At 37.1% G+C, this 22,755-nt stretch overlaps 1 protein-coding gene across 1 annotated transcript in view; it reads right to left on the bottom strand.

Annotated features, from left to right (window-relative positions):
* Positions 1 to 22,755, bottom strand: part of Vps13B (vacuolar protein sorting 13B) — a 1,316,993-nt gene that overhangs the window by 633,883 nt on the left and 660,355 nt on the right. Inside the window, exon 27 of the mRNA XM_090406926.1 lies at positions 15,976 to 16,151. Within this exon, the coding sequence (XP_090263052.1) occupies positions 15,976 to 16,151 (176 nt within the window). The remainder of the gene's footprint in view (positions 1 to 15,975; positions 16,152 to 22,755) is intronic.

Below are 22,755 nucleotides of genomic sequence, written 5' to 3'. Positions count from 1 at the left end.
TCTTCAAACTTATATTTTTTATTGATGTGGTAAAGTCATAATTTTGGGAAATTACATTTAAAAGCAGTTCAGATTACTAGAGAGTTCGGACTAAAGAGATTCAGATTAGCGAGATACCACTGTACCTGTGTTCTGTGATGAAGGATCACATGAGAAGAAATGGATGTATCTGCCAGTAACGAAAGGGTTTCATTACTGGCAGAAAGAAATTGTAATAATTAAATCTTTGAGTGTGACCAAATTTTGATCTACAAAACAAAGTCAAATATGTAGCTGAAGAAAAGTGGTACTGTTCGACCACAGATGAGAGACCCCCTCGAAACTTCTGCTTATGGAAGAAAAAAGCGAATCCATTCTGATAATTGGATAATCAATGATGAGTGTTTATTATTATATGTCGGAAAATTAGCTTTTATTTTATGAAAATTCTAGTTTTTAAAGTGGTAACTATTTTGCTTGTACAACAGTTTTAGGTATAAAGTATGTGATTTTGCATGTTGGGGATGAATTTGTACATCGCCTTATCCCCCCCCCCCCCCCCTTCAACATGAATTGACTCTTCTTGGCATTGTGCCAGCCAGGATTCTCACATCTGTGGTCAGATAGTATCTATAAGTTGACTTTCTAGATGTTCCATAAAACAGTCCACTAAAGCTGGTGAAATAAGACTCATTATTGCTGTTCCCTCAATTTGTTATATAATTCCAGATAAAAAGAATTTTGCTCAACAGAGTCCCTATTCACCAACATACACTTCAAGAAATTCTTAGATACTTACAAGCCAAATTCCCTATGGATACTGTTCACTCATTTAAGTTCACCAGCAATGCAAGCTCTTTCATTTGGCAAAATAGTTATACAAACATATTGAGTAAACAGCCATGGAGTGTCCTATCTCTTGAGCATTAGCAGACTATTTTATGGCACATCTAGAAAATCAACTTTTAAGTACCATTTTCCCTAAATCGGCATATACCATCACAGATGACAAGTATTATCAAAACTTATATGCAAAGCTCAGTCAATTTGTTCCCCTGATTCCTTGCCATTAGAAAAATTAAAATAAACATGAAGATTGAATGGATGTAACCAGCCCCCTTTAGATAAATATTATCTCTTATCCAGACTGCAACCGAATATAAAAGGAGTTGCGTACTTTAAAAGAACATCAGAACAAAACAGCATAGGTTCTTGCAAGTTTAATTAATAACACCACAATCTTAAAACTATTCCAGAAACTGTCCTCTTTTCTACCATTCGCAAATAATTATTATTACCATCTTTCTCTTTCTCTCTTCGTTGCCGGCAGTTTATCAAGTGTACTGTTCCTGTTGAGTTTGCTATTTTGGACAGACAGGTCATTCTGCAGAGATTAAAATTAAAGAATATCAAGACTACATCAAATTTTTTGGGCTTGCTTACCATGCCAATGACACTAGCCACAGTTCTTTGGAATTTTTTTGGCCTGTTTTTTTTTTTTTTTTTTTTTTTTCACCAGAGGTCAGGCCAACAATTGTGGTAGCGGTTAGTTAGTGTCTTTAACGAACCAGTATGATTATAGCATAGCTTGTTTCTTGTGTATATTTGTACGCTCCAGAAGATGACCTTGACATAAAGGTCGAAACGTCGAATTGTAAAATTTTAGTAATAGTAAACTAAAGTTTTTATTCAAACACGGTAGTTGTCTCCATAATTTCCAAAAATGCATAAGTTTTCATTATTAGTTTTAGTTCATTATTTAGTTTTAGTTTTATTTTATTTATACTTAGTACACTTAAATGTTTTGTTTGTAATCACTTGTACTTTTAGTTATATAGTTATACTCCCTTATACATATTTAGTTGCAACTGAGAGAATGTGCTAAAGAACTGACAGCTCCTTTGACCTGGCTTTTCAATGGAAGTCTGGCTACAGGAAAGTTGCCCAGGGAATGGATGGAAGGTAAGATAGTTGCATTGCATAAGGGTGGTAACAGACTGGATGTGTCTAATTATATGCCAGTCTGTATGTCATCGGTAGTTGTTAAGATGTTGGAGAAATTAGTGAGGGACCGTATAATTTGAATAATGGTGGCAGCAGCAGTTACAATAGCAGATGGTGTATCACCAAGTCCTCCTCTATTTAAGGACTCCATTCTACGCGATATCATACGAGATATTGTAGCATACGGGACTTGTGGAATGTATGCGTCCCAGTGTTTGTATATGTGGCAGGTGAGAGAAGGGGGGGGGGGAATACATGTGTGCAAAATGCGGGTAATGGGAGGACTTTGGTGAATTACAGAATACTATAACTGACCTAGTTGAGTCAGAGATGGGAGATTCCTCATGTAGAGAGATGAGTGGTATGATAGAGGGTGAGAGAAATATGAATAAAATAATGATAGTATTGGGAGTAAGGAAAGGTTGAATGATAGTGAAGTATTTGGAGATGGTCTGAATTGGGAAGATGAATGGCAAATGGGACTTGGGGAAGTCTGATGGAGGGAGGAATTGGAGGGACTGGATATCACTAGGGCTTGGAAATTGTGAAGGAATATTTTTTAGCAGCAATAGTAAGCTGCATTCCATGAGTGAAGAAGAGGACACAATTCGGAGTAAAGTGGATGGCAAACAATATTAAACAGGAACTGCATGAGAAAAAGAGGCTATGGAAGAGATATATGGAAACAGGTGAAGAGAAGCTGCATGAAGAATATAAGACACAAGCCAGGAGAATGACCAGTATGGTAAGGAAGGCAAAACTGGAATATGAGTAGAGATTGGCCCTAAGATCCAAAGAAAAGCCTACGGAATTTTTTAGCTATGTGGCCATTAGGAGGAGAAATGACTGTGGAAGATTGACATTGTGGGATAAAAAACGGGAATAGAGTGACTGATGCAGAGGACATAGAGGAATTGTTCAATGAATACTTTATTGGAGTATTTCATCCTAGAGGAGTAAATTTTAATACTAGAGGGATAGGGCAGGTTCAAGGTTTAGACGTGCAAGAGGAGAGTGTATTCCAGATGCTGAGTGCTCTGGATGTCAGTAAAGCTGCGGGACTGGATGGTATTTCACAACAAGTTTTGAGAGAATGTGGTAAAGAAATGACAGCTCCTTTGACCTGGCTTTTCAATGAAAGTCTGGCTACAGGAAAGTTGCCCAGGGAATGGAAGGAAGGTAAGATAGTTGCATTGCATAAGGGTGGTAACAGACTGGAAGTGTCTAATTATATGCCAGTCTGTGTGTCATCGATACTTGTTAAGATGTTGGAGAAATTAGTGAGGGACCGTATACAGCACTGGGCAGATGAGAGTCAGCATGGATTTGTGAAGGGGCGTTCTTGTTTTAGTAATATGCTAGCTTTTTATAATAAAGTAACAAGAGCAGTAGATGAGGGAAAGGCATATACTGCCATTTTCTTGAATTCGTGAAGGCATTTGACTGGGTGCCACATGATAAGCTGATATTTAATTTGCAGAACATGGGTCTGGATGTCAGGTTGGTCAACTGGATTCAGGATTAGCTGTCCGATAGGTATCAGAAAGTTGTGAATGATGGGGCAGTTTTCAAGGAGGCAGAGGGTTACAAGTGGGGTCCCACAGGGCTCAGTACAGGGACCTATACTGTTTAACCTTTATATCAATGACATTGTCAGTGGATTGCAAGGGGATAGTCCGTTTGCAGATGATTTGAAGCTGGGGAGGGTTATCAGTAATAGTGCAGATGTGGTAGCCCTATAAGAGGATTTGAATAAGCTAGATGGATGGGCAAATGAATGGGGGTTTCAGTTTAATGCAGCAAAATGTAATGTCTTGAGGTTTGCGATACATCGATTTAACGCTGCATACTCTATTGGAGGAGCAATACTGGAGAATGTAGGGGAGATTGACAGAAACCTGAAATTTAGTGGACATATTACAAAGGTGGTGAAGGTAACACAGAGGATTGCTGCAATAATGAGAAGGACGCTGACCTGCAGAGATAAAAGAGTTATCATTCTGTTGTATAAGACACCGATCAGACCACACTTAGACTATTGTTCTCAGATTTGGTCCCCAGGATTTAAAGGGAATAAATTAACTGTGGAAAGGGTACAAAGGTGGATAACAAAGATGGTTTCAGGACTCTACAATGTTAGTTATGAGGATTGGCTGAGGGAAAGTGGACTGCAGAGGTTGGTGGATAGAAGAAGGAGAGGTGAAATGATTGAGACTTTTAAGCTGTTCCATCCCTGGAAGTTACGAAAGGAACCTCTGAGCAAGAGTGTGAGGAATGGTTTCTTTGCATGAAGGGTGGTTGAACCATGGAATGCATTGCCTGATAGAGTGGTGAGAGTGAGAACGGTCAATTAGTTTAAGGAGTGGTATGATACACTTTGTGTTTCCTAGGAGGAACCTCCCATGATGAGCCTCGACAGACTTTGTGCTTCCTAGGAAGGACCTCCAGCGATGAGTCTTTTGACTCCATGGAGGCCTGGTTAATAATAATAATCATCATTATCAAATTCTTGCCATCTACCCTCAAGGGATGTACAGGATATGACAGTACCACATGAAAAATTTGCATCATTACTAACTTCCTATCTACAATTTTCCTCTAAATCAGTCTGTTACTTGTCAAGACTCCAAAATTATCAGATCTTATATTTCTATCGGCCAAGGCCCTTTGTATACTGTATCAATTCACCTATATCTTGGTCTTCCTCTGGGTCGTTTTCCTTACAACGTGCCAGAGAACACTTGTTTTGCTAATCTTTCCTCGCCCATGTTTAAGTGACCATACCACCTGAGATTAGCTCTGCTAACACATTCCTGGATGCTGACAATGACAAGGTCTTTCCTAATATCCTCGTTTTTAATGCCATTGATGCCATCTGTTCACGCCTCTAATCTTTCTCAGGACTCTCATATCTGTGGTCTCTAATCTTTGGGCAAGTGTTTTACTTCTGACCCAGCTCTCGGATCCATAAGTTAAAACTGGTTTGAACACTGTCTTGTATATAGCTAATTTAGCATGCCGACTATTTTCTCTCTTATTCCAGAATTGAATAAATTGAATAAATGGAAGTCAATTGAATAAATGAATTTATTCAATTGACTTCCTACCATACACACACCGAATCCATTTAAATGGATTTGGTTTGCGGAGACTGATAAAAGTGTTGCTGAATGAAGTGAAAATGGTTGTGCAGAACTTGTAGTTGTATCGCGTAAGCAGAATTGAAGTTGTATCGCAGGATAGTGAAAAGAGCTCATCTATTTGGTGTGAGATTGAGACTGGCAGAATAAAATATATAGTTGGGTGCTGCTATAGACCAGGTGATGAAATAGATGATGGAGATAGTATGCATAAACAAATTGATGAAATGAGTGGAAGGAGGGTAATTATTATGGGGGAGTTCAACTATGGTAACACTGACTGGAAAGAGGAGAGGACACAAGAGAGGAAGGAAATGGATTTTATTCAATTATTTAGGGATAACTATCTGAGACAGCATGTAATTGAAAATACTAGGGGTGTGAGAGTGCTTGACCTGGTAATAGCATCTGAGAATTTGGCTCTAATGAATATGACCATGTTGCCACCTATTGGTGAGAGTGATCATAAGGTCTTGGCCTGCCATTAGAATTCTACACCTTTAGCGAAAATTCCACACCTTTAGCCACCTCCCAGGTCTTGACCTGGGAGGTGGCTAAAGGCGTGGAATTTTCGATTAAGACAGGGTATATGTGGAATTACCATGCTGGCAAGTATAACAATCTTAGGAGATTGCTTGGATCAGTGCCATGGCATGTACAACTGCAAGGGTTGGATGTCGATAGAGCATGGGAAGTGGTCAAGGAGCATTTACAGGAAGTTATGGCTGATTGTATACCTAGGGTCTGAATTGTAAAACGAGTAGGGGTTAAATGGATGAATAACACTATTAAGCTTGAGCTGCAAAAAAAGAAACAACTGTGAAGGGAATTTAAGGAGAAAGGTGACCTGCAGGCCAGAATGGTAACGAGTGTGGTAAAAAAAAGCAAAAGCGGATTATGAAAGGAAACTAGCTATACAAGCTAAAGAGAATCCCAAACAGTTCTTTCAATATGCTGCAAGCAAAAAAAAAAAAACACTGTACACGGCAAAATGATTTTCAGGAATGATGATGGGAAGGAGGTCACTGAATCAGTCGATATAGTAGAGATACTGACTATGGAGTGTTGGTGGATAGGGAGATGAAGTTTAGGGGGCACATTGCAAAAGTAGCTGAATCAGCTCATCAACTCACTTGGTTGTTGAAAAATACCTTGACGAGCAGAGACAAGCAAGTTATTGTACCTCTGTAACGAGCCTTGATAGTACCTCATCTCAACTACTGTGCCCAGATTTGGACACAGTAGTTGATAGGCGGAAAAGGGGAGATATGATCGAGACATTCAAATTGCTCAAGGGTTTCTATAGGATTAATTCAGAGGATATTTTTGAGATCAGGACTGGTGGTGGGAGAACTAGGGAACACCTATGGAAGCTGAGCAGGAGTGTGGTTAGCAGGGGTGTTAGAGCTGGGTACTTTACTTTTAGAGTGGTAAATGAGTGGAATAAGCTGCCAGAGTCTGTTGTGGGTGCTATGACGGTGAGTGAGTTCAAGGCAAGGTATGATAGATACTGTGAGAATGTCGTATAGTTGTGTGGACATGATGTTTAGGTCCTTCCTCGACGAGTCTAAGGACTCCCTGGAGTCGCCTGTAATAATAATAATAATAATACCCGCTTTGTTGATTCTGTTGTCTATTTCCATATTAAACTTACCATCTTCACTAAAAATTATGCCTAAGTAGCTGAAATGTTTTACATGTTCTATAGGTTCTCCATTAACAATGCAGCTGATATTTTCTATGTTTCTGCCTATTTTCATTGTCTTTGTATTTTTAATGCTCACCTTCATACCATATCTATTACAACAGTTATTCAATTTTGTCAGGGAATCTTGCAGACTTGTAGCAGATTTATTTATGCGGATGATGTTATGAACATCATCCACATAAAGCTAAGAGCTGAGATTAACACTTCAATTTTGATATCAGGTTTAATACCACTTTCCTTCATAATGTGATCCATATAGATAATATACATCATTGTCTGACACCAGATTTAATATTAAACCATCTTCGTGTATACTTCCTTCAATTCTAACTGCTGACTCACAACTCAAATAAAGACTAAGTATTGCTTGATTATAATGCCCCATTGACACCACTGTAGTGTACTGAATCGCATCTCTCTTAGCACCTTGTCATATGCCTTTTCCAGATTGACAAAACTTTAATACAGATCTTTGTTATATTCTCAGGATTTCTCCACTATTTGTCGTAAGGTGAAGATCTGATCCAGACAGCCTCTATTTGGCCTGAATCCAGCTTGTTCTTCAAAAAGTTTTTCTTCCACAATTCTTCTCAACCGTTTCTCAAGTATACTTGCATAAATCTTACCAGGAACACTCAGTAGGGAAATACCTCTGTAATTCTCACATTCAGTTTTATTTACCTTTTTATATATGGGTACAATGAGAGCTCTACTCCAATCATCGGGAATTAGTCCCTCTGTCCAGGCCTTCTGAACTATACAGAGCAGCCACTGTAAGACTTTTATACCACCATACTTCAGCATTTATGGTCAAATATCATCTACTCCAGCTGCCTTTCCACATTTCAAGCCTTTGATGGCCTTTTCTACTTCAAGTATGTATTCTTGACTGATTGCCTGGTCAGTGTTTTTTACCAGTGTGCAATGACTGCTTGTTTCATTTAACAATTTTTAGAAGTAATTACTCCATACCTCAAGGATATCTTTTTCTCCCGTTTTCACGTCACCTTTATCATCTCTAACTCCTTGTACAGTACTCTTTCCTCCATTTCTAAGCTTCTTCAAGAATCTCACAGAAACATCTCCAGAATATCTGTCCTCCCATGACTTTTGTTTAGCTAGTTTTACACAGTGCTTAGCTTTCTTACATTTGTCTCTGTATTCTCTAAGAGCACAAGCTGTCTTATTTGCCAGGAACTTTTGAGATGCTTTCTTCTATTCCTTCACTGCCTGTTTAACTTCCTGTGTCCACCATGGAGTTCTGATTTTTGTATCCTTGCAGACAACCTCACCACAAGCCTCTCTGGCTGAATCAATCAGGGTTTTCTTCAAGGTTTGCCACTGAATTTCCAAAGTTTGGTTCCTATTCCCAAACTCTTTCATTTTTTCTTCAATAATCTTTGTGTATTTCAGTCTACAGTTCACATCTGAGAGCTGCTCAACTTTTATTCGTTTTAAAACTTTCTTACATGTCATTCTTTTCAATATGAAATTCAGTTTTAACCTGATCAAGACTAAATAGTGATCCCTTCCAATTTCAAATCCTTTGTACACTCTGGTGTCCTAAACCAGGGAGAAAACATCACTATCAACAATAACACAGTCAAGGAGACTTTTCTTATTCCTTGCCTATTCTCTTCATGTGAATTTGTGCACATTTTTATGTTGGAACATGGTGTTAATAATAACCAGTCCATGTCCTGAGAAGAAATCCAACAGGCATTTGCCATTATTATTAGCTTTGCTCTTTTCTCCAAATTTTCCCAAAATATTTTTGTATGTCTGACAATCATTTCCTACTCTGCTATTTAGATTCCCAACAAGGACCAACTTTTCCTATTTCATTGTGTCAGTTACTTTCTCTAAAGCATAAGTTCACAAACTTTTTCCGGCCACCGCCCACTTTGCAAGACATAAATTTTGTAAGTATATAAAAAATAGAAGTTAAAACATCCTGTATGACACGTTCAATTTTTTATTTTGCACGCAAGCGCATTTTGTTCGTCCGACCATGACATTGTCCGAATAATTATAAATAATAATTAATAAATAAAATAATTACAGAAGATATAAACAACAAAAAAACAAAACATAACCACAGAAAACAGTATAATAAGTTTCGAATAATATTTGCTTTGTTTTTTCCCTCTAGTTAGCAATATAAGTTAGTACTTATATTGCTAACTAGAGCTAGGCTAACTAAAATTTATGATTTTATTTCTTTCTTGCCATTATTATTTTTACTTGTAATATTAAATTATATAAAATTGGGTTTATTTTTGTACAAATCAATTAGAAAAGTGGTTTTATATTTTATATATATTTTGAAATGAAATATAATGAATATATTTGCTACTGTAAACATAACCTACTACACACACGTATATACATGCTCTATTTTCTCATTGACATAGAAAATTGACATCTATTTCTATCTGACATGGTAAATTTTCAAATGATTAAATAATTGAAATAGAAAATTGATTAAAAAATTGATCGTGTAAGACGAGCATAAGATGAATTAAAATGCAATATTTAAATTTCAAATGATTATCTAATCGCAAAATCATGAAAATAATTAATTTTTAAATATATATTATTAATTTCTTCTATAAAGAGCCACCGATCCCTAGACCGCCTGACTTTCAGGCGGTCTAGGGGTTGGTGGCTCTCACCAACATCATCATCATCAAATTCCTGCCATGTACCTTCAAGGGGTGTACAGGATATGATAGTACCACATGAAAAAATTACATCATTACTAACTTCCTATTTACAATTTTCCTCCAAATCAGTCTGTTACTTGTCAAGACTCCAACATTATCAGATCTTATATTTCTATCATCTAAGACACTTTGTACCGTATCAATGCACCTATATCTTGGTCTTCCTCTGGGTCATTTTCCTGCCAACCTGGCAGATAATACTTGTTTTGCTAATCTTTCCTCTCCCATTCTATTTAAGTGACCATACCACCTGAGATTAGCTCTGCTAACGCATTCCTGGATGCTGACAATGTCAATGTCGGTGGCTCTTTAGAATCCAAATGCTTCTGATCCCACTATAGCCCTCCCCCCTAGAAGGCTTCAGCGCCCACCATGGAGGGGCAGTACCGCCCACTTTGGGAACCTATGCTCTAAAGCCTCAAAAAATTCTTCCACTTCTACCTTAGTAGAACCTTCTGTGGGACTATAGGCACAAATAAGTCTCATTGTCCAGTTTCCAATTCTGATATTTGCCCACATCACACTACTTGAGACTGCCTGCCATTCAAGAAGATTAGCCTCGTATTTAGTGTTGAATTCTATGGCTTCTTTTCCTTGATTGTCATTGCTTGATATAACATTTTGTATTTATTGCTAAGAAAGATCTCACCAGTTTTTGTCTTTTTTGTTTCAGTCACCCCTATTATGTCGATCTAGTACGTATGTAATTCCTCAGCTAACTCCATTTCTTTGCCATTCAGACTTCTTATGTTGACAGTACCGATCTTTAACTCTGGTGATGTTGAGTTGGGGTGTGCTTTCAGATTTGTTCCAGTAGCTGACTTCACTGTTTGCTCTGGTTCCCTGGCGAAAACAGCGGGGGCCTTGTTTAACTGGGTGACGCCCCAGCCAGCATGAAATTTTGTCATGTTGTACCATCATTTTGTATTTTGATTTAAGCCAATAAGAATACAATTTGGTCAGCTAAATCCCAAATTTCCAGCCCATCCTCGTTCGTTCAGTATCCAGGCAGATAACCAATAGGGTGCACCACGAGAAGGTGAGGACTGGACATTAGGTCAGAAGCCCTGGTCGGTTCTCTGCATTCCTTTAAAGGCTATGTGGAGGTCTCCTCTCAGTTATACAGCTTTGACCCTTAAGCACCCCTCGATAATATAATAATAATAATAGAAATGATCAAACAAAATTTTTGCTTTAGCCTGGATAATCAATGTGGATAACGGAACAGCATGTTAATTTTCATGTTCAATCCATTGGGCCAACATCCTTTCCAATTTCTCCATAATTGGTGCCCTTATCTGTGTTATCTTAGTTGTCGACATTCTCGCTGCACTTTTACAACTTTCTTACATTCATACCTCTTTATAACTTCTAATTTTTCTTCCGGTATTATAGCTTTTCTCTGTTTTTCAGTCTTGGAATCATTTTGATCACAATTACCTCTTTTTTGCATAATGTAATGTGACTCCATTGTTGGAAGACTCGAACAATGGAGCTTACTAGTTCTACCTGTATACTCAACTGTGAATGTAACACACAAAAAAGTAAATAGATGCACTTTTAAATGCTGTTGATTGATCTTTTATTCTCTATCTGATAGTGAATGCCCTATGGAATTAATGGTATCTTGGCAGAACTATTTAACATGAGCATTGCAACAGGTTGTGTCCCATTCAATGTTGTAAAGTGGGAGTGGGAGATAAGGCTAAGACTACAAATTATAGGCAAATCTGTGTGTCTGGAATTGTTAAGGTATTAGAGAATTTGGTGAGGACTAGAATTCAGAAGTGGGTTGATAATAGAAGTATTCTTTATGATGGAGAGCATAGGCTTGTTGTGGGGGGGGGGGGCATCATGTTTCCAAAATCTGATTACGTATTGCAACAAGGTGACAAATTAATTGGATGCATATACAGTGGTGTACCAGACAGGTATCAGTAGGTTATATATGAAGGAGTGATATCCCAAAAGAGGAACATCACTAATGGAGTGCCACAGGATATGTTTTGGGACCATTATTGTTTAACTTATATGTTAATGATATTGGGACCAGCTTAACTGGAGATGTGCAGCTGTTTGCCAATGATGCAAAGTTGGGAAGGACCATGAGAAGTACAGTAGATGTTGTAGCCTTGCAGGAGGATCTGAATAGATTACGTGAGTGGCCAAATGATTGGAGATGTCAATTCAATGTTGTAAAGTGCAAGCTCTTGAAATTTGGTAGGCAAGGTTGGAATAAGAGATCTGGGTGTGATGGTGGACGGAGACTTGAAGTTTAGGAGTCACATTGCTAAAATTGAAAGAACATCCCTTATAGAGGGGATGATCAGACTACATATGAACTACTGTGCACAAATTTGGTCACCTCGTTTTCCCAGGGATGCAGATGTATCAGAGAAGGTTTACAAAGTTAGCATCAGGTCTATGGAATGTTGGATATGAGGAAAGATTGAAGAAATGAAACTTACAGAGCCTTACCTTATGAATAGAAGAAGAAGAAGAGGAGATATGATTGTGACATGCAAATTGGTGAGGGATTATTACCAGATTAATGTGGAGAAGATATTTCACAAAGTAGAAGGTAGAACCAGAGGCTATCCATGGAAACTGTATAGGGAGGGTGTGAGCAGGAGAGTAAGAAGCAGGTTCTTTGCATGGAGTATAACTGGCAAATGGAATGCACTGCTTGAAGGTGTGGCAAGTCGGGAAATTGAATTGGTTCAAGGTACAGCTCGATGATCTTTTGGCTTGAGAGAGCATGGACCTCCTGCAATGAATGAATCTTTTGACTCCATAGAGGTCAGATAATAATAATAATAATAAAGTCCACATAACAAAAGAAATAAATAGGAGTCAATATATTCTATATTTTTTAACATGTGCTAAACATCATTCAATTCACAATAAATCTACCACTTGTTCCTATAAAACATCTAGTTTGTAGGAAGATTATTCCATATTATGCGAGCATTATTATTTTCCTTAATATCTTAGTCCCAATGACCAACATATACATCTTTTTATAAACAATTTTGATAGTTCTATTTTCTAATTCTTTAAATAATTTTAATTCTATTACACGTGTTTTCTCTTCCGGAAACAAATCTTACATTGCCTGCTACTATTTTCTTCTGTGTGTGTAGAGTGAGTGAGTGACAGAGAGAAATGAATAAATATAAATTTAAAAGTTTATTTAAATTAAAATTAAATTACACCATGTTAAATTAAAATTTAATTAAAATTTTAAATTTATTAGAAATAAAAAATAAACATTGACAGCTGTATGTAATTATTAGACATATTACATTCAATGCAGTATCACAATATGGGAAAATGAAAAGAGAGAGAGAGAGAGAGAGAGATACCTTGAAAATGGAAAGAATCACTAATCATACTAATATATATATAAAAAGGAAACAAAAACTAATATAAAAATTACAGAGGGATGTTGCTCCTATCAACAGGTTAAAAAATTGTATCTAATATACTAAAGAGAATCTTACTTAAGCTGAAGAAAATACAGGTGGATATCATGCAAGATTCTGAAGAAGTAGTTCAGCTGACCGGAATTTTACCACAAATATAAGGAAATAAATGGGAATATAATCAGCATCTCCATATTTTATTTATAGATCTTAGAAAAGCATATGACAGCATTCATAGAGAAGGCCTTTGGGAAGTACTAGATGAATTTGGAATACCTCAAAATATAGTATATTTATTAAAATTAAGGGGATACTAAATCCCACATTGTTTTAAAACTGAATAAGAAACTCAAAGATTGGAATCAGAGAGTTTCATGCCGAATATAGTAAACTATAAAGTATCGGCGACCACTAGCGTGAGCTAATGCAAGTGACCCTAGTACGTAGTACAATACCAGAGAACTCGCAGCAAAGTTGGTAAAGTTCTGATCGCTATTCTTAGGTATTTTCCATAATGTAAAAACACATTTCCTAGGAAATGTGTAAGAGAGCTAATAAATGGTAACTGTATGTGAGTGATAGGTTGGATTCATCTTCTTGTCGAGGTTGTTGGCATGGTCTCAAACGTTTAGTGATGTTACGAGACAAACACCCCAAATCTCTTACCCCCAAACTATCTAGGATTATGAAGAAATTCAACATAAAGACCGACTATACAACTCTGCCAAAACCTCGTTCTTTTCTGAGTCAACCAAAACACAACCAACTGCATTTTCCTGGTGTTTATAAAGTTATGTGCGAGTGTGGTCGACCTTATTTTTGCCAGACAGATAAATCTATTTCATTACGTCTTGAGGAACATAGACGTGACATCTCCTACAATAGAACACAAGCAAGTGCCCTTTCCAGTCATGTTCTTTTCTCTGCCAACTCTAACCTCGAAGAATGTCAACACCAAGTTTATCGGGACCGCACAACCAATTTATATATATGCAAGGATGAATTTGAAAGACGAATTATAGAATCCAAAGAACTAGTTCTGGACCCTTCACACACGAACAACAATCTGAGCTACAATTTGCCTGATTCCCATAGTGCGGTAATCCAGTACTGGCACTCTAAAATTAGCTGTCACACACATTCAACTCATGCTAACAATAGCACGCAGTCACCAATTCAAATATGACTGTTGCAATTCTTCTTCTTTTTATTAAGCTGGAAAGTCCATGCTTTTTACCTTGTTAGTTTTATAAGTTTTGTGTTATTTCTTACTCACCTGAAGAAGTCGGGACACCGATGAAACTAGTCGTGATTTATTAAAGTTTTTTGTGTTATACTTTCTTGGGTTCTAGTCAGTTAAATATTAATTTTATAAATGTATACATCCCGAGTCAATCCTAATAACAATATATATATATATATATATATATATATATACACACACACACACACACACACACACACACACACAACTAAGGTGGAAATGACCAGTTTACCATTGATAATCTGAAATTTAAAAATGCCGCTTCCTTCAAATATCTTAAAATATTGATTACTCAAGATAATAAAATTAGTACAAGAAATACAAGCTAGAGAGGCACCTGACTAAGGTAGTTTCTGACCTCTGGAATGTCGAATATGAGGAAAGATTGAGAAGATGCAACTTGCAGAGTCTGGTCGACAGCAGGAGGAGGGGGAGATATGATAGAAACCTAAAAGTTATTAAGGGGTTGTTATAGGATCAATGTTGGAGAGGTTCTACAGAAAATAGTGGGAGATCAGGGGAGAACCAGAGGTCATCCCTGGAAGCTGTATAAGGAGGATAGGGGAGTGAGAAGCAGGTTTTTTTCATGCAGAGTTGTGAATGATTGGAATGCCTTGCCTAGAGAGTATGGTATCTGCAGAGAATTTGAGTGTGTTTAAAGCATAGTATGATGAGCTGTGTGTTTGATAAAAGGACCTCCTAGATGAGTCTTTGACTTCATGGAGTCTTGGGTAATAATAATAATAATACATGCCTCCAATAGATTTTATCATTCACTAAATCATTTATTATCTTCCAAAAATCTGTGAAGCAGATTTAAAACAGAAATATACAAGACAATCATTAGACCTATTGTTTAATAGGTCTAATAATTGTCTGTGATGCTCCAGATTTCTACTATATGGAGTAGAAATCTGGAGCATCACAGACCAAGATGCAAAAGCTTTGCAAATCTTCAAAAATAAAACACTCAGAAAAATCTTTGGACCTTTAAGAGATAACACAACAGATGAATGTAGAAGAAGACAATCAAGAACTATATGAACGAACTGTAACTAATGAAGTCAGAACTTTGTAGACTGAGATGTCTTGAACATGTGAAAAAGTGGGGCGGAGAGAATGGCTAAACAAATGTTCAAGAAGAGGCCTGATGGAAAGGAACTAAAGAGAGAAAATAATGGAAGAACTTGATCTTGCAGCAAAGAATCTTAGAGGTTCAGTAAGCTAAGGAAGAAGTGAATGTCTATAATTTCCATAAAAATGGGAGAGTTTTTTTTTTTTTTTTTTTGCAAACTGAAACATATATTAAAACTTCCTTTACAAAATTTTAAACATTTTATATAATAAAGACTTTGTATTTATTTATATTTCCATATAATATATATACTAATCTTATACTTTTAGAATTATAAATGAAAAGATTACTGTGAGATCTTCAAATTGCAAACTGAAATATACTGAAAACTAGCCTTGCAAATTTTATGCTATTATTTGCTATCTTCATGTCTGCTTTCAGTGATCTGAAAATATTTATAGACACGTAAACAGAATGGTTGGGTGGAAGCACACATGTGCATGCATGCACACACACACAGAGGAGGGGGGTCACTTTAAATGTAACTAAATAAATAGAAGAAAATGCATATGATGCTTTATTTAATATCCTGGCATTCATAATTAATCAGTTTGTTAATAGCAATGTTACTATTGTACCATTTAAACAACTTACTCATCATTTCTACAATCTAATACAACCCTCCACAGTTCTGAAACAGGAGCTATCTGGTCAGCATTTACTGATGACAAAGGATCAAGAGAGCACTGGCAAGTTTCCGAAAGTTCAAAATCATGATAGCTTACAAAGGACTGGCGTAAAGAATTCCAGTATTGAAGATGACAGAAAACCTAAATTTACATAACAAAATACCATGACAAATCTTTTATTACTACAGGGGAAAATAACATCACTAGCTAATAATTATTGTGATGAAGTGAAATGAAAATAAATCAAACTTTCAAATACATGAACAAAAGATGAATAATTTATAAACTAATATGATTCTGCATGAAAGTATTAATTAATACTTTCATACACACAGAAGACAGAATTCATCTATGCTACAAATCTAGAAACCACTTGGTTACTAAGTAAAATTACACTTACCAAGAAATATATTAGAGTTAAAATTTCCGTCTTTGATGTATTGCAAATTAATCTAATGTTTTCCACTGGTGGTGTGAAAATTTAGTCTAGATATATGCACAGGTTTTTTTCTCCACATCTCTGGCATGTTCACCTTGATGGACCAATTTGTCCAACATAACAAACACTGCAGTTACAAAAGATTTTGTATACTCTTACTCTCTTCATAAGCAGAAGAGGTTGTTATGGTGATCTTAATATTATGGACACCTTTCATAGCAGTAGAAAGGCAACTTTTAAGTTATATTGTTAAGATTTTTCTATTCTGTCTGTAATATTTTTGATGTAAGGTAAGGAAACCATGCCTGCCCTTGGAGTTATCTGGCTGCTGTCTTGGAGAATGAGATGTTTCATTCAAATGATTCTATTTAATTAGTTCTGATGTTTAATATACATTAAATTAGTTTAATATACATTATTTCTTTGTTTTATATTATCATCAATAAAAGCGAGTGATGTTTGATGAAATGTAACAAAAACTCAGGTGTAATCTTAAGTCAACTCTGTGGAGATACATAAAGTATCTACATACTAATGGATTATGCTATTAGACAAACTATGCAATATCTTATATCAATGAACTGCACACCTGATATCTCATTCCTATATTCATTGCCTCATGTTGAATGCATTTAAAAATGACAATGTTAATTCAAGAATTTCTTTGTAAACACTGCTCTTTATTTGTGTTTAGTTCAAATCAGAACAAGTACGCAACATTGCTGTGTACTTTACTTTTTATGTGGTTTCCACAAGCAATTAACAAAAACAAGAAATTATATTCTTGTTTAATCCTTTTATCCAAGTATAAGCAAGCATGTGAAGTATCTACATGACTAAGCTACTTATATATTACAGGCTGATGACTTCACATCATTTGTCTTAGTATCCATAATATCCCTTGGAATCCTATGAGTGTAGAACAGAGCAGAAGAGGTGTTGCACGTGTTCTACAGATAAGCCTTCTATTTTTGTGAATACTAGAATGTTCAGTAGTTATTTTTTATTATATCTAATTTATTTTATACTATAATGTGTGTGAAATTTAATAAAGAATATCATTTATTTGATCTGGGGGTGATGATTGATAGAAAACTGAAATTCAGGGAGCATATTGCAAAAGTCGTGAGGGTAACTCAGAAGATTGCTGCAATACTGAGAAGGATGCTGACCTGCAGAGATAAAAGAGTTATCACTCCATTGTATAAGGCCCTGATCAGACCACACTTAGACTACTGTTCTCAGATTTTATCCCCTTCAAAACCCAGGATTTGAAGGGGATAAATTGACTGTGGAAAGGGTACAGAGGCAGATAACAAAGATGGTTTCAGGACTGTACAATATGAGTTATGAGGATTGACTGAGGGAATGTGGACTGCAGAGTTTGGTGGATAGAAGGAGAGGTGATATGATCGAGACTTTTAAACTGTTGAGAGGCAGTTACAGGGTGACATTGGAGAGTTCTTTCACTTGTTGGAATGGCAGGAAGGAGCGATGACAAGGGGCCATCCCTGGAAGTTACGAAAGGAGGCTGAACGCAGGAGGGTGAGGAGTGCTTTCTTTGCATGGAGGGTGGTTGAACCTTGGAATGCATTGCCTGAGAGAGAGTGGTTGGAGCGGGAATGGTCAATGTGTTCAAGGAGTCTTATGATAAACTTTGTGTTTCCTAAAAAGGACCTCTGACGATAAGTCTTTTGACTCCATGGAGGCCTGGATGATAAAAATGAGAAGTCATAGAGGATTTTAGGTATGTGGGAGATGGTCACTTGAGGCAGTATGGTGTGTGTAAGATAGAGACCAATTGGATAAAATGTAATGTTGGTTGCTACTATTAGGCAAGGGAATAAATAGATCCCATATATCAGCAGATTAGCAAAATAATTATTAAAATCTGACCTCCATTGAGACATACAGGGTGTTCGGGATAAATTTGACAGTTTCGTAAGGAAAAAGAAAATCTTCTTTGTATCTATTAAATTTAATGAATTGACAAAAAACATTACAGGCAGAGTTAATTACAATACTATCAACAAGATTTACTCAAAATAACCACCATTAGCATCGATCACAGCTTCAATTCTGCTTCGGAACCTCGAACAAGCTGATGCTACAGTCTCCCTGGGAAGGGCCGCAAAAACTGTTTTAATTTTATCCATTAACTGGGCTTTTGTATTACTGGAAGTGCGATTGGTGTCTTTTTCAACTGCGCCCCATACAAAATAATCCATGGGGTTAAGGTCTGGGGAGTTTGGAGGCCAAACATTTGGACTGGTGAAGTCGTAGAAATTTTCAGACAACCATTTTTGACTTTTCCCAGAGGTGTGGCAAGGGGCCGAATCCTGCTGCCATACATACGGCCTACCATTGGCTACCCTTGTTATCCAGGGCTTGACTACAGTTAGCTACTCCACGAACAAAGCCCGAATTCCAATGCCAGGGTTCTTCAACACCTGTTCCTGCAGATTTGCGAGGAATTCTGCTGTACGAACGCAATCAGATCGTCTGCTAGGGATCTTTCTTCTTGCTACATCCTCGTAGTCACCATTGCAAGTCTCTAGTTCATGCCTGATTGTTTTTACTGTATTCAGGGAGCATTGGGCAGCAGTCGTAATATCCTTATTTTGATGGCGGGCACGAATCATCATGATACAAGTTATTCTCTTCCATGATTCAGGTGGGTTCCAGCTATCCATCCTTTCTGACATCTTGTATATGAATGAAGAAGGGTCCAAACTTTTAAATGAAGAGAAGTGTGTGTTAATACATGTAACTTACGGAAAAATATAATTAATTATAAATATGTCAAATTTATCCCGAACACCCTGTACATCCTCATTATGGGATGTATGCGCTATTCCGCACAATACTGATCCAACCGTTCTTTAAACTGATTCAATGTGGCTACATTCACAAAACCAGGCAATGCATTCCACTCACCAATCACTCTCCATGCAAAGAACCTACTCCTCACACCCTTCTTATACAGTTTCCAGCAATGGCCTCTTGTTTTACCCCCCCCCTCCCATTCTATGAAAATTCTCCATCATGTCAACCTGATAACACCTCCCACTATCTTATATGTCTCAATTATTATCCCCCCCCCCCCCCCCCCATTCACAAGGCTCTGCAATTTTCATTCTCTCAATCTGTACTCTTACTCCACATTCCAAAGACCTCTGACCACATTTGTGAATCTACTCTTGACCCTTTCCAACATATTCTTGTCACCATGAAAACCAGGCGACCTAACCTGTGCAGAATAATCCATATGAGGCTTGATCAAGGCCTTATATAATGGTATCATAATCTCTCTATTTCTGCATCATTGCCATTATCCGATATGACATCTTAACAACTTCTGCAGTGCAATGTAGCCACTGAATTTCAGGTCCTTGTCCACCACTATTCCTAGATCTCTCATCTCCTCTACTTCTGTAAAAGTTTCCCCCCACAAAGTGTATACTTTGTGTCCCATTGTTGCTTACCAAATCTGAAAACCTTACACTTAGCAACACTGAACTGACAGTTCCACTTACCTGTCCATTCATGCAATCTATTCAAGTTCTCTTTTAAAGCCATAACATCCATTTGAATCTGCATTGCTCTCTGCAGTTTTGCATAATCTGCAAACAGCTGCATATCACTAGTTAAATCCATCCCAATATCACAAATATACAAACTGAACCATAATAGCCCCAAAAAAACTGACTCCTGTGGCACAAATCATGTGACCTTTCTCTTTTGGAATACGGCAGCCCCATATACAACTTTCTGATACCTATCCGACAGCCAGTCACTGATCCAACTCAGAAGTCTGTTATCAATTCCATCTGTTTCAATTTATTTAACAGCGTGTCATGTGGCAGTCTATCAAAAGCCTTTGCAAAATTCAATTACACTGCTGTATATGTATCACCCCTATCCAAGGTATTTGTCACCTTGTTATAGTACATAAGTAAGTTAGTAAAACATGATCTTCTCCTTCTCCATGCTGATAACCATAGAGAATACTGCTGTTATCAACCATTCTATATGCTATTTCTCGCCAATTTCTCCAGTATCTTCAACACAACTCCAGATATAGAAATTGGCCTATAATTTGAAGCTAGAGCCTTATCACCACCTTTATGCTTCCTTCCTCCCCTCCCTCGGAACCTGTGATGTTGCAAGACTTTTATTAAACATACATACTAATGCTACTGCCAATTCTCTGGAGCATTGTCTTAAGCTGAATGGTGATATGTCATCAAATACTATCATTTTACTGACATAAAGTTATTTATTTCTTTATGTCAGTAAGTTCCTCTTAAGTTCCTCATGATTCCACCCTGATCAGGATGAATCACCCTCTTAAATTGATCACTGAATACCTCAACGTCTTCAGCAACAGTCACCATTCTACTTCTTTCATCCATTAACTTCATCTTACCATAATCATTCTTCCTTTTATTTGCCACATATCTAAAAAAACTCTCCAGTTTTTCATTGCCTGATATGCCAATTCCAGCTCATACTTTACTTTTGTTTTCCTTACTAACTGAGTCACTCTAGCTTGTTCTTTATACTCTTCAGTACTGATTATTACCATTATTCATCTTGTACTGTCTCCAAAGTAACTTCTTCTAGATTTCATGTTTAAGTTCTTTATTCGTCCATTTTACACCTACCTTATTCAGTCTTTTGGCTTTCGGAATACATTCACATGTTGATGCTGTTATGTATTTCTTTGTCAATTCCCATACAGCATTCATTTCCTTACTGCTCAAATCCTCTTTCCATGTTATAGCTCTATGCTGACTCCTAAGCTTGTTATAATCACCTGCGTTATAATCCACATATATCCTTTGCTCACAAAAGTCTGCATATGACTAGCCAAAATGCAGGTGATTACTTCATGATCACTTTCACCAACTGGAGAAAAGCATGAAAGGGCGCATGGCAGATGGAAATGGAATTTAAGTTGCTAATATGCTATACAGAAGACCAAGAGTTTGAGAGTGTTGGATCTGGTAATAGCATAACCAAGGTAGATAATCTGCCACCAGTTGGTGGAGAATGACCATGAAGTCTTGTTCTGGGAAGTTCCAAACATGTGGAATTCTCTGTCAAGAAAGGGTTTATGTCAAACTACAAAGCTAGTAATTATAATAGACTTGGGAGGTTGTTGAAAGTTTATTTTTCACTTGGTTAGACTATAATAAATTTAGTTTAATTCTTTATCCAAGTGTGGGCAAACAAAGTTTGCACCTGAAGGTATCTTCAGGACTGGGGGTCAGGTAGTACAACACCGGGCAACTCGCAGCAAAGGTGGACCAAGCTAACATCACTTCTATCTCAGTATCTCCCATAATGCAAAACACATCTCCTTGCAGACATGTATAATGTTATGCATTAAGGGAAGGGCCACTACCCAGACTAGTTTCGACCTTTATTGAGGTCTCTTCAGTGGGAGGTCCTGAAGATACTTTCCTGTCCCCAGTCCTGAAGATAATTTCAGGCGCAAACTTTGTTTTCTCACACTTGGATAAAGGATTAAACGAAATTTATTATAGTCTAACCAAGGGAAAAATAAACTTTCAACATCTTTCTCTAAATCCAGAGTAATTTAATAAAAAGGTGTTACACCTTTTGGCAACTCCTATAGGTAAAGATGACCTCACTATTGCTTCTGCCTGGTATCTATACGTCTGGGCCTGGCTCCCACTGAAGAGACCACAATAAAGGTCGAAACTAGTCTGGCCCTTCCCTTAATATATAACATTATACATATCCGCAAGGAGATGTGTTTTGCACTATGGGAGATACTGAGATAGGAGTGATGTTAGCTTGGTCCACCTTTTGCTACGAGTTGCCCGGTGTTGTACTACCTGACCCCAGTCCTGAAGATAATTTCAGGTGCAAACTTTGTTTGCTCACACTTGGATAAAGGATTAAACTTAATTTATTATAGACTTAGGAGGCATCTTGGAGCAGAGCCATAACATAAGAATGTACATGGAAAGCAGGTCATTAGTGGATGGGAAGAGGTCAGAGATTGTTTAAGAGAAGCAGTATCAGATAGCATATGCAAGGTCAGGAGGATAAACCAAGTGGAAATTAAATGGATGAGTACAGATATAAATCAATACTGAAAAAAAAAAGAGAACACTATGGAGAGAATATAAAGGAAAAGATGATCAGCATACTCATGAGCAGCACAAAATGCAAGCAAGAAGGGTGACTAGTATAAATCTGATGTGAAAGGTCAAATCAGATTATGAAAGAAACTTAATTAAGAAGGCCAAATAAACCTAGAAGAGTTTTTTG

The sequence above is a fragment of the Typopeltis vanoorti genome, chromosome 17 (assembly GCF_054136105.1).
Source record: "Typopeltis vanoorti isolate ZY-2024b chromosome 17, IOZ_Tvanoo_1.0, whole genome shotgun sequence".
Lineage (NCBI taxonomy): Eukaryota > Metazoa > Arthropoda > Arachnida > Uropygi > Thelyphonidae > Typopeltis > Typopeltis vanoorti.
Note: the sequence above shows the minus strand (reverse complement) of the source record. Positions and strands in the feature narration are given on the sequence as shown.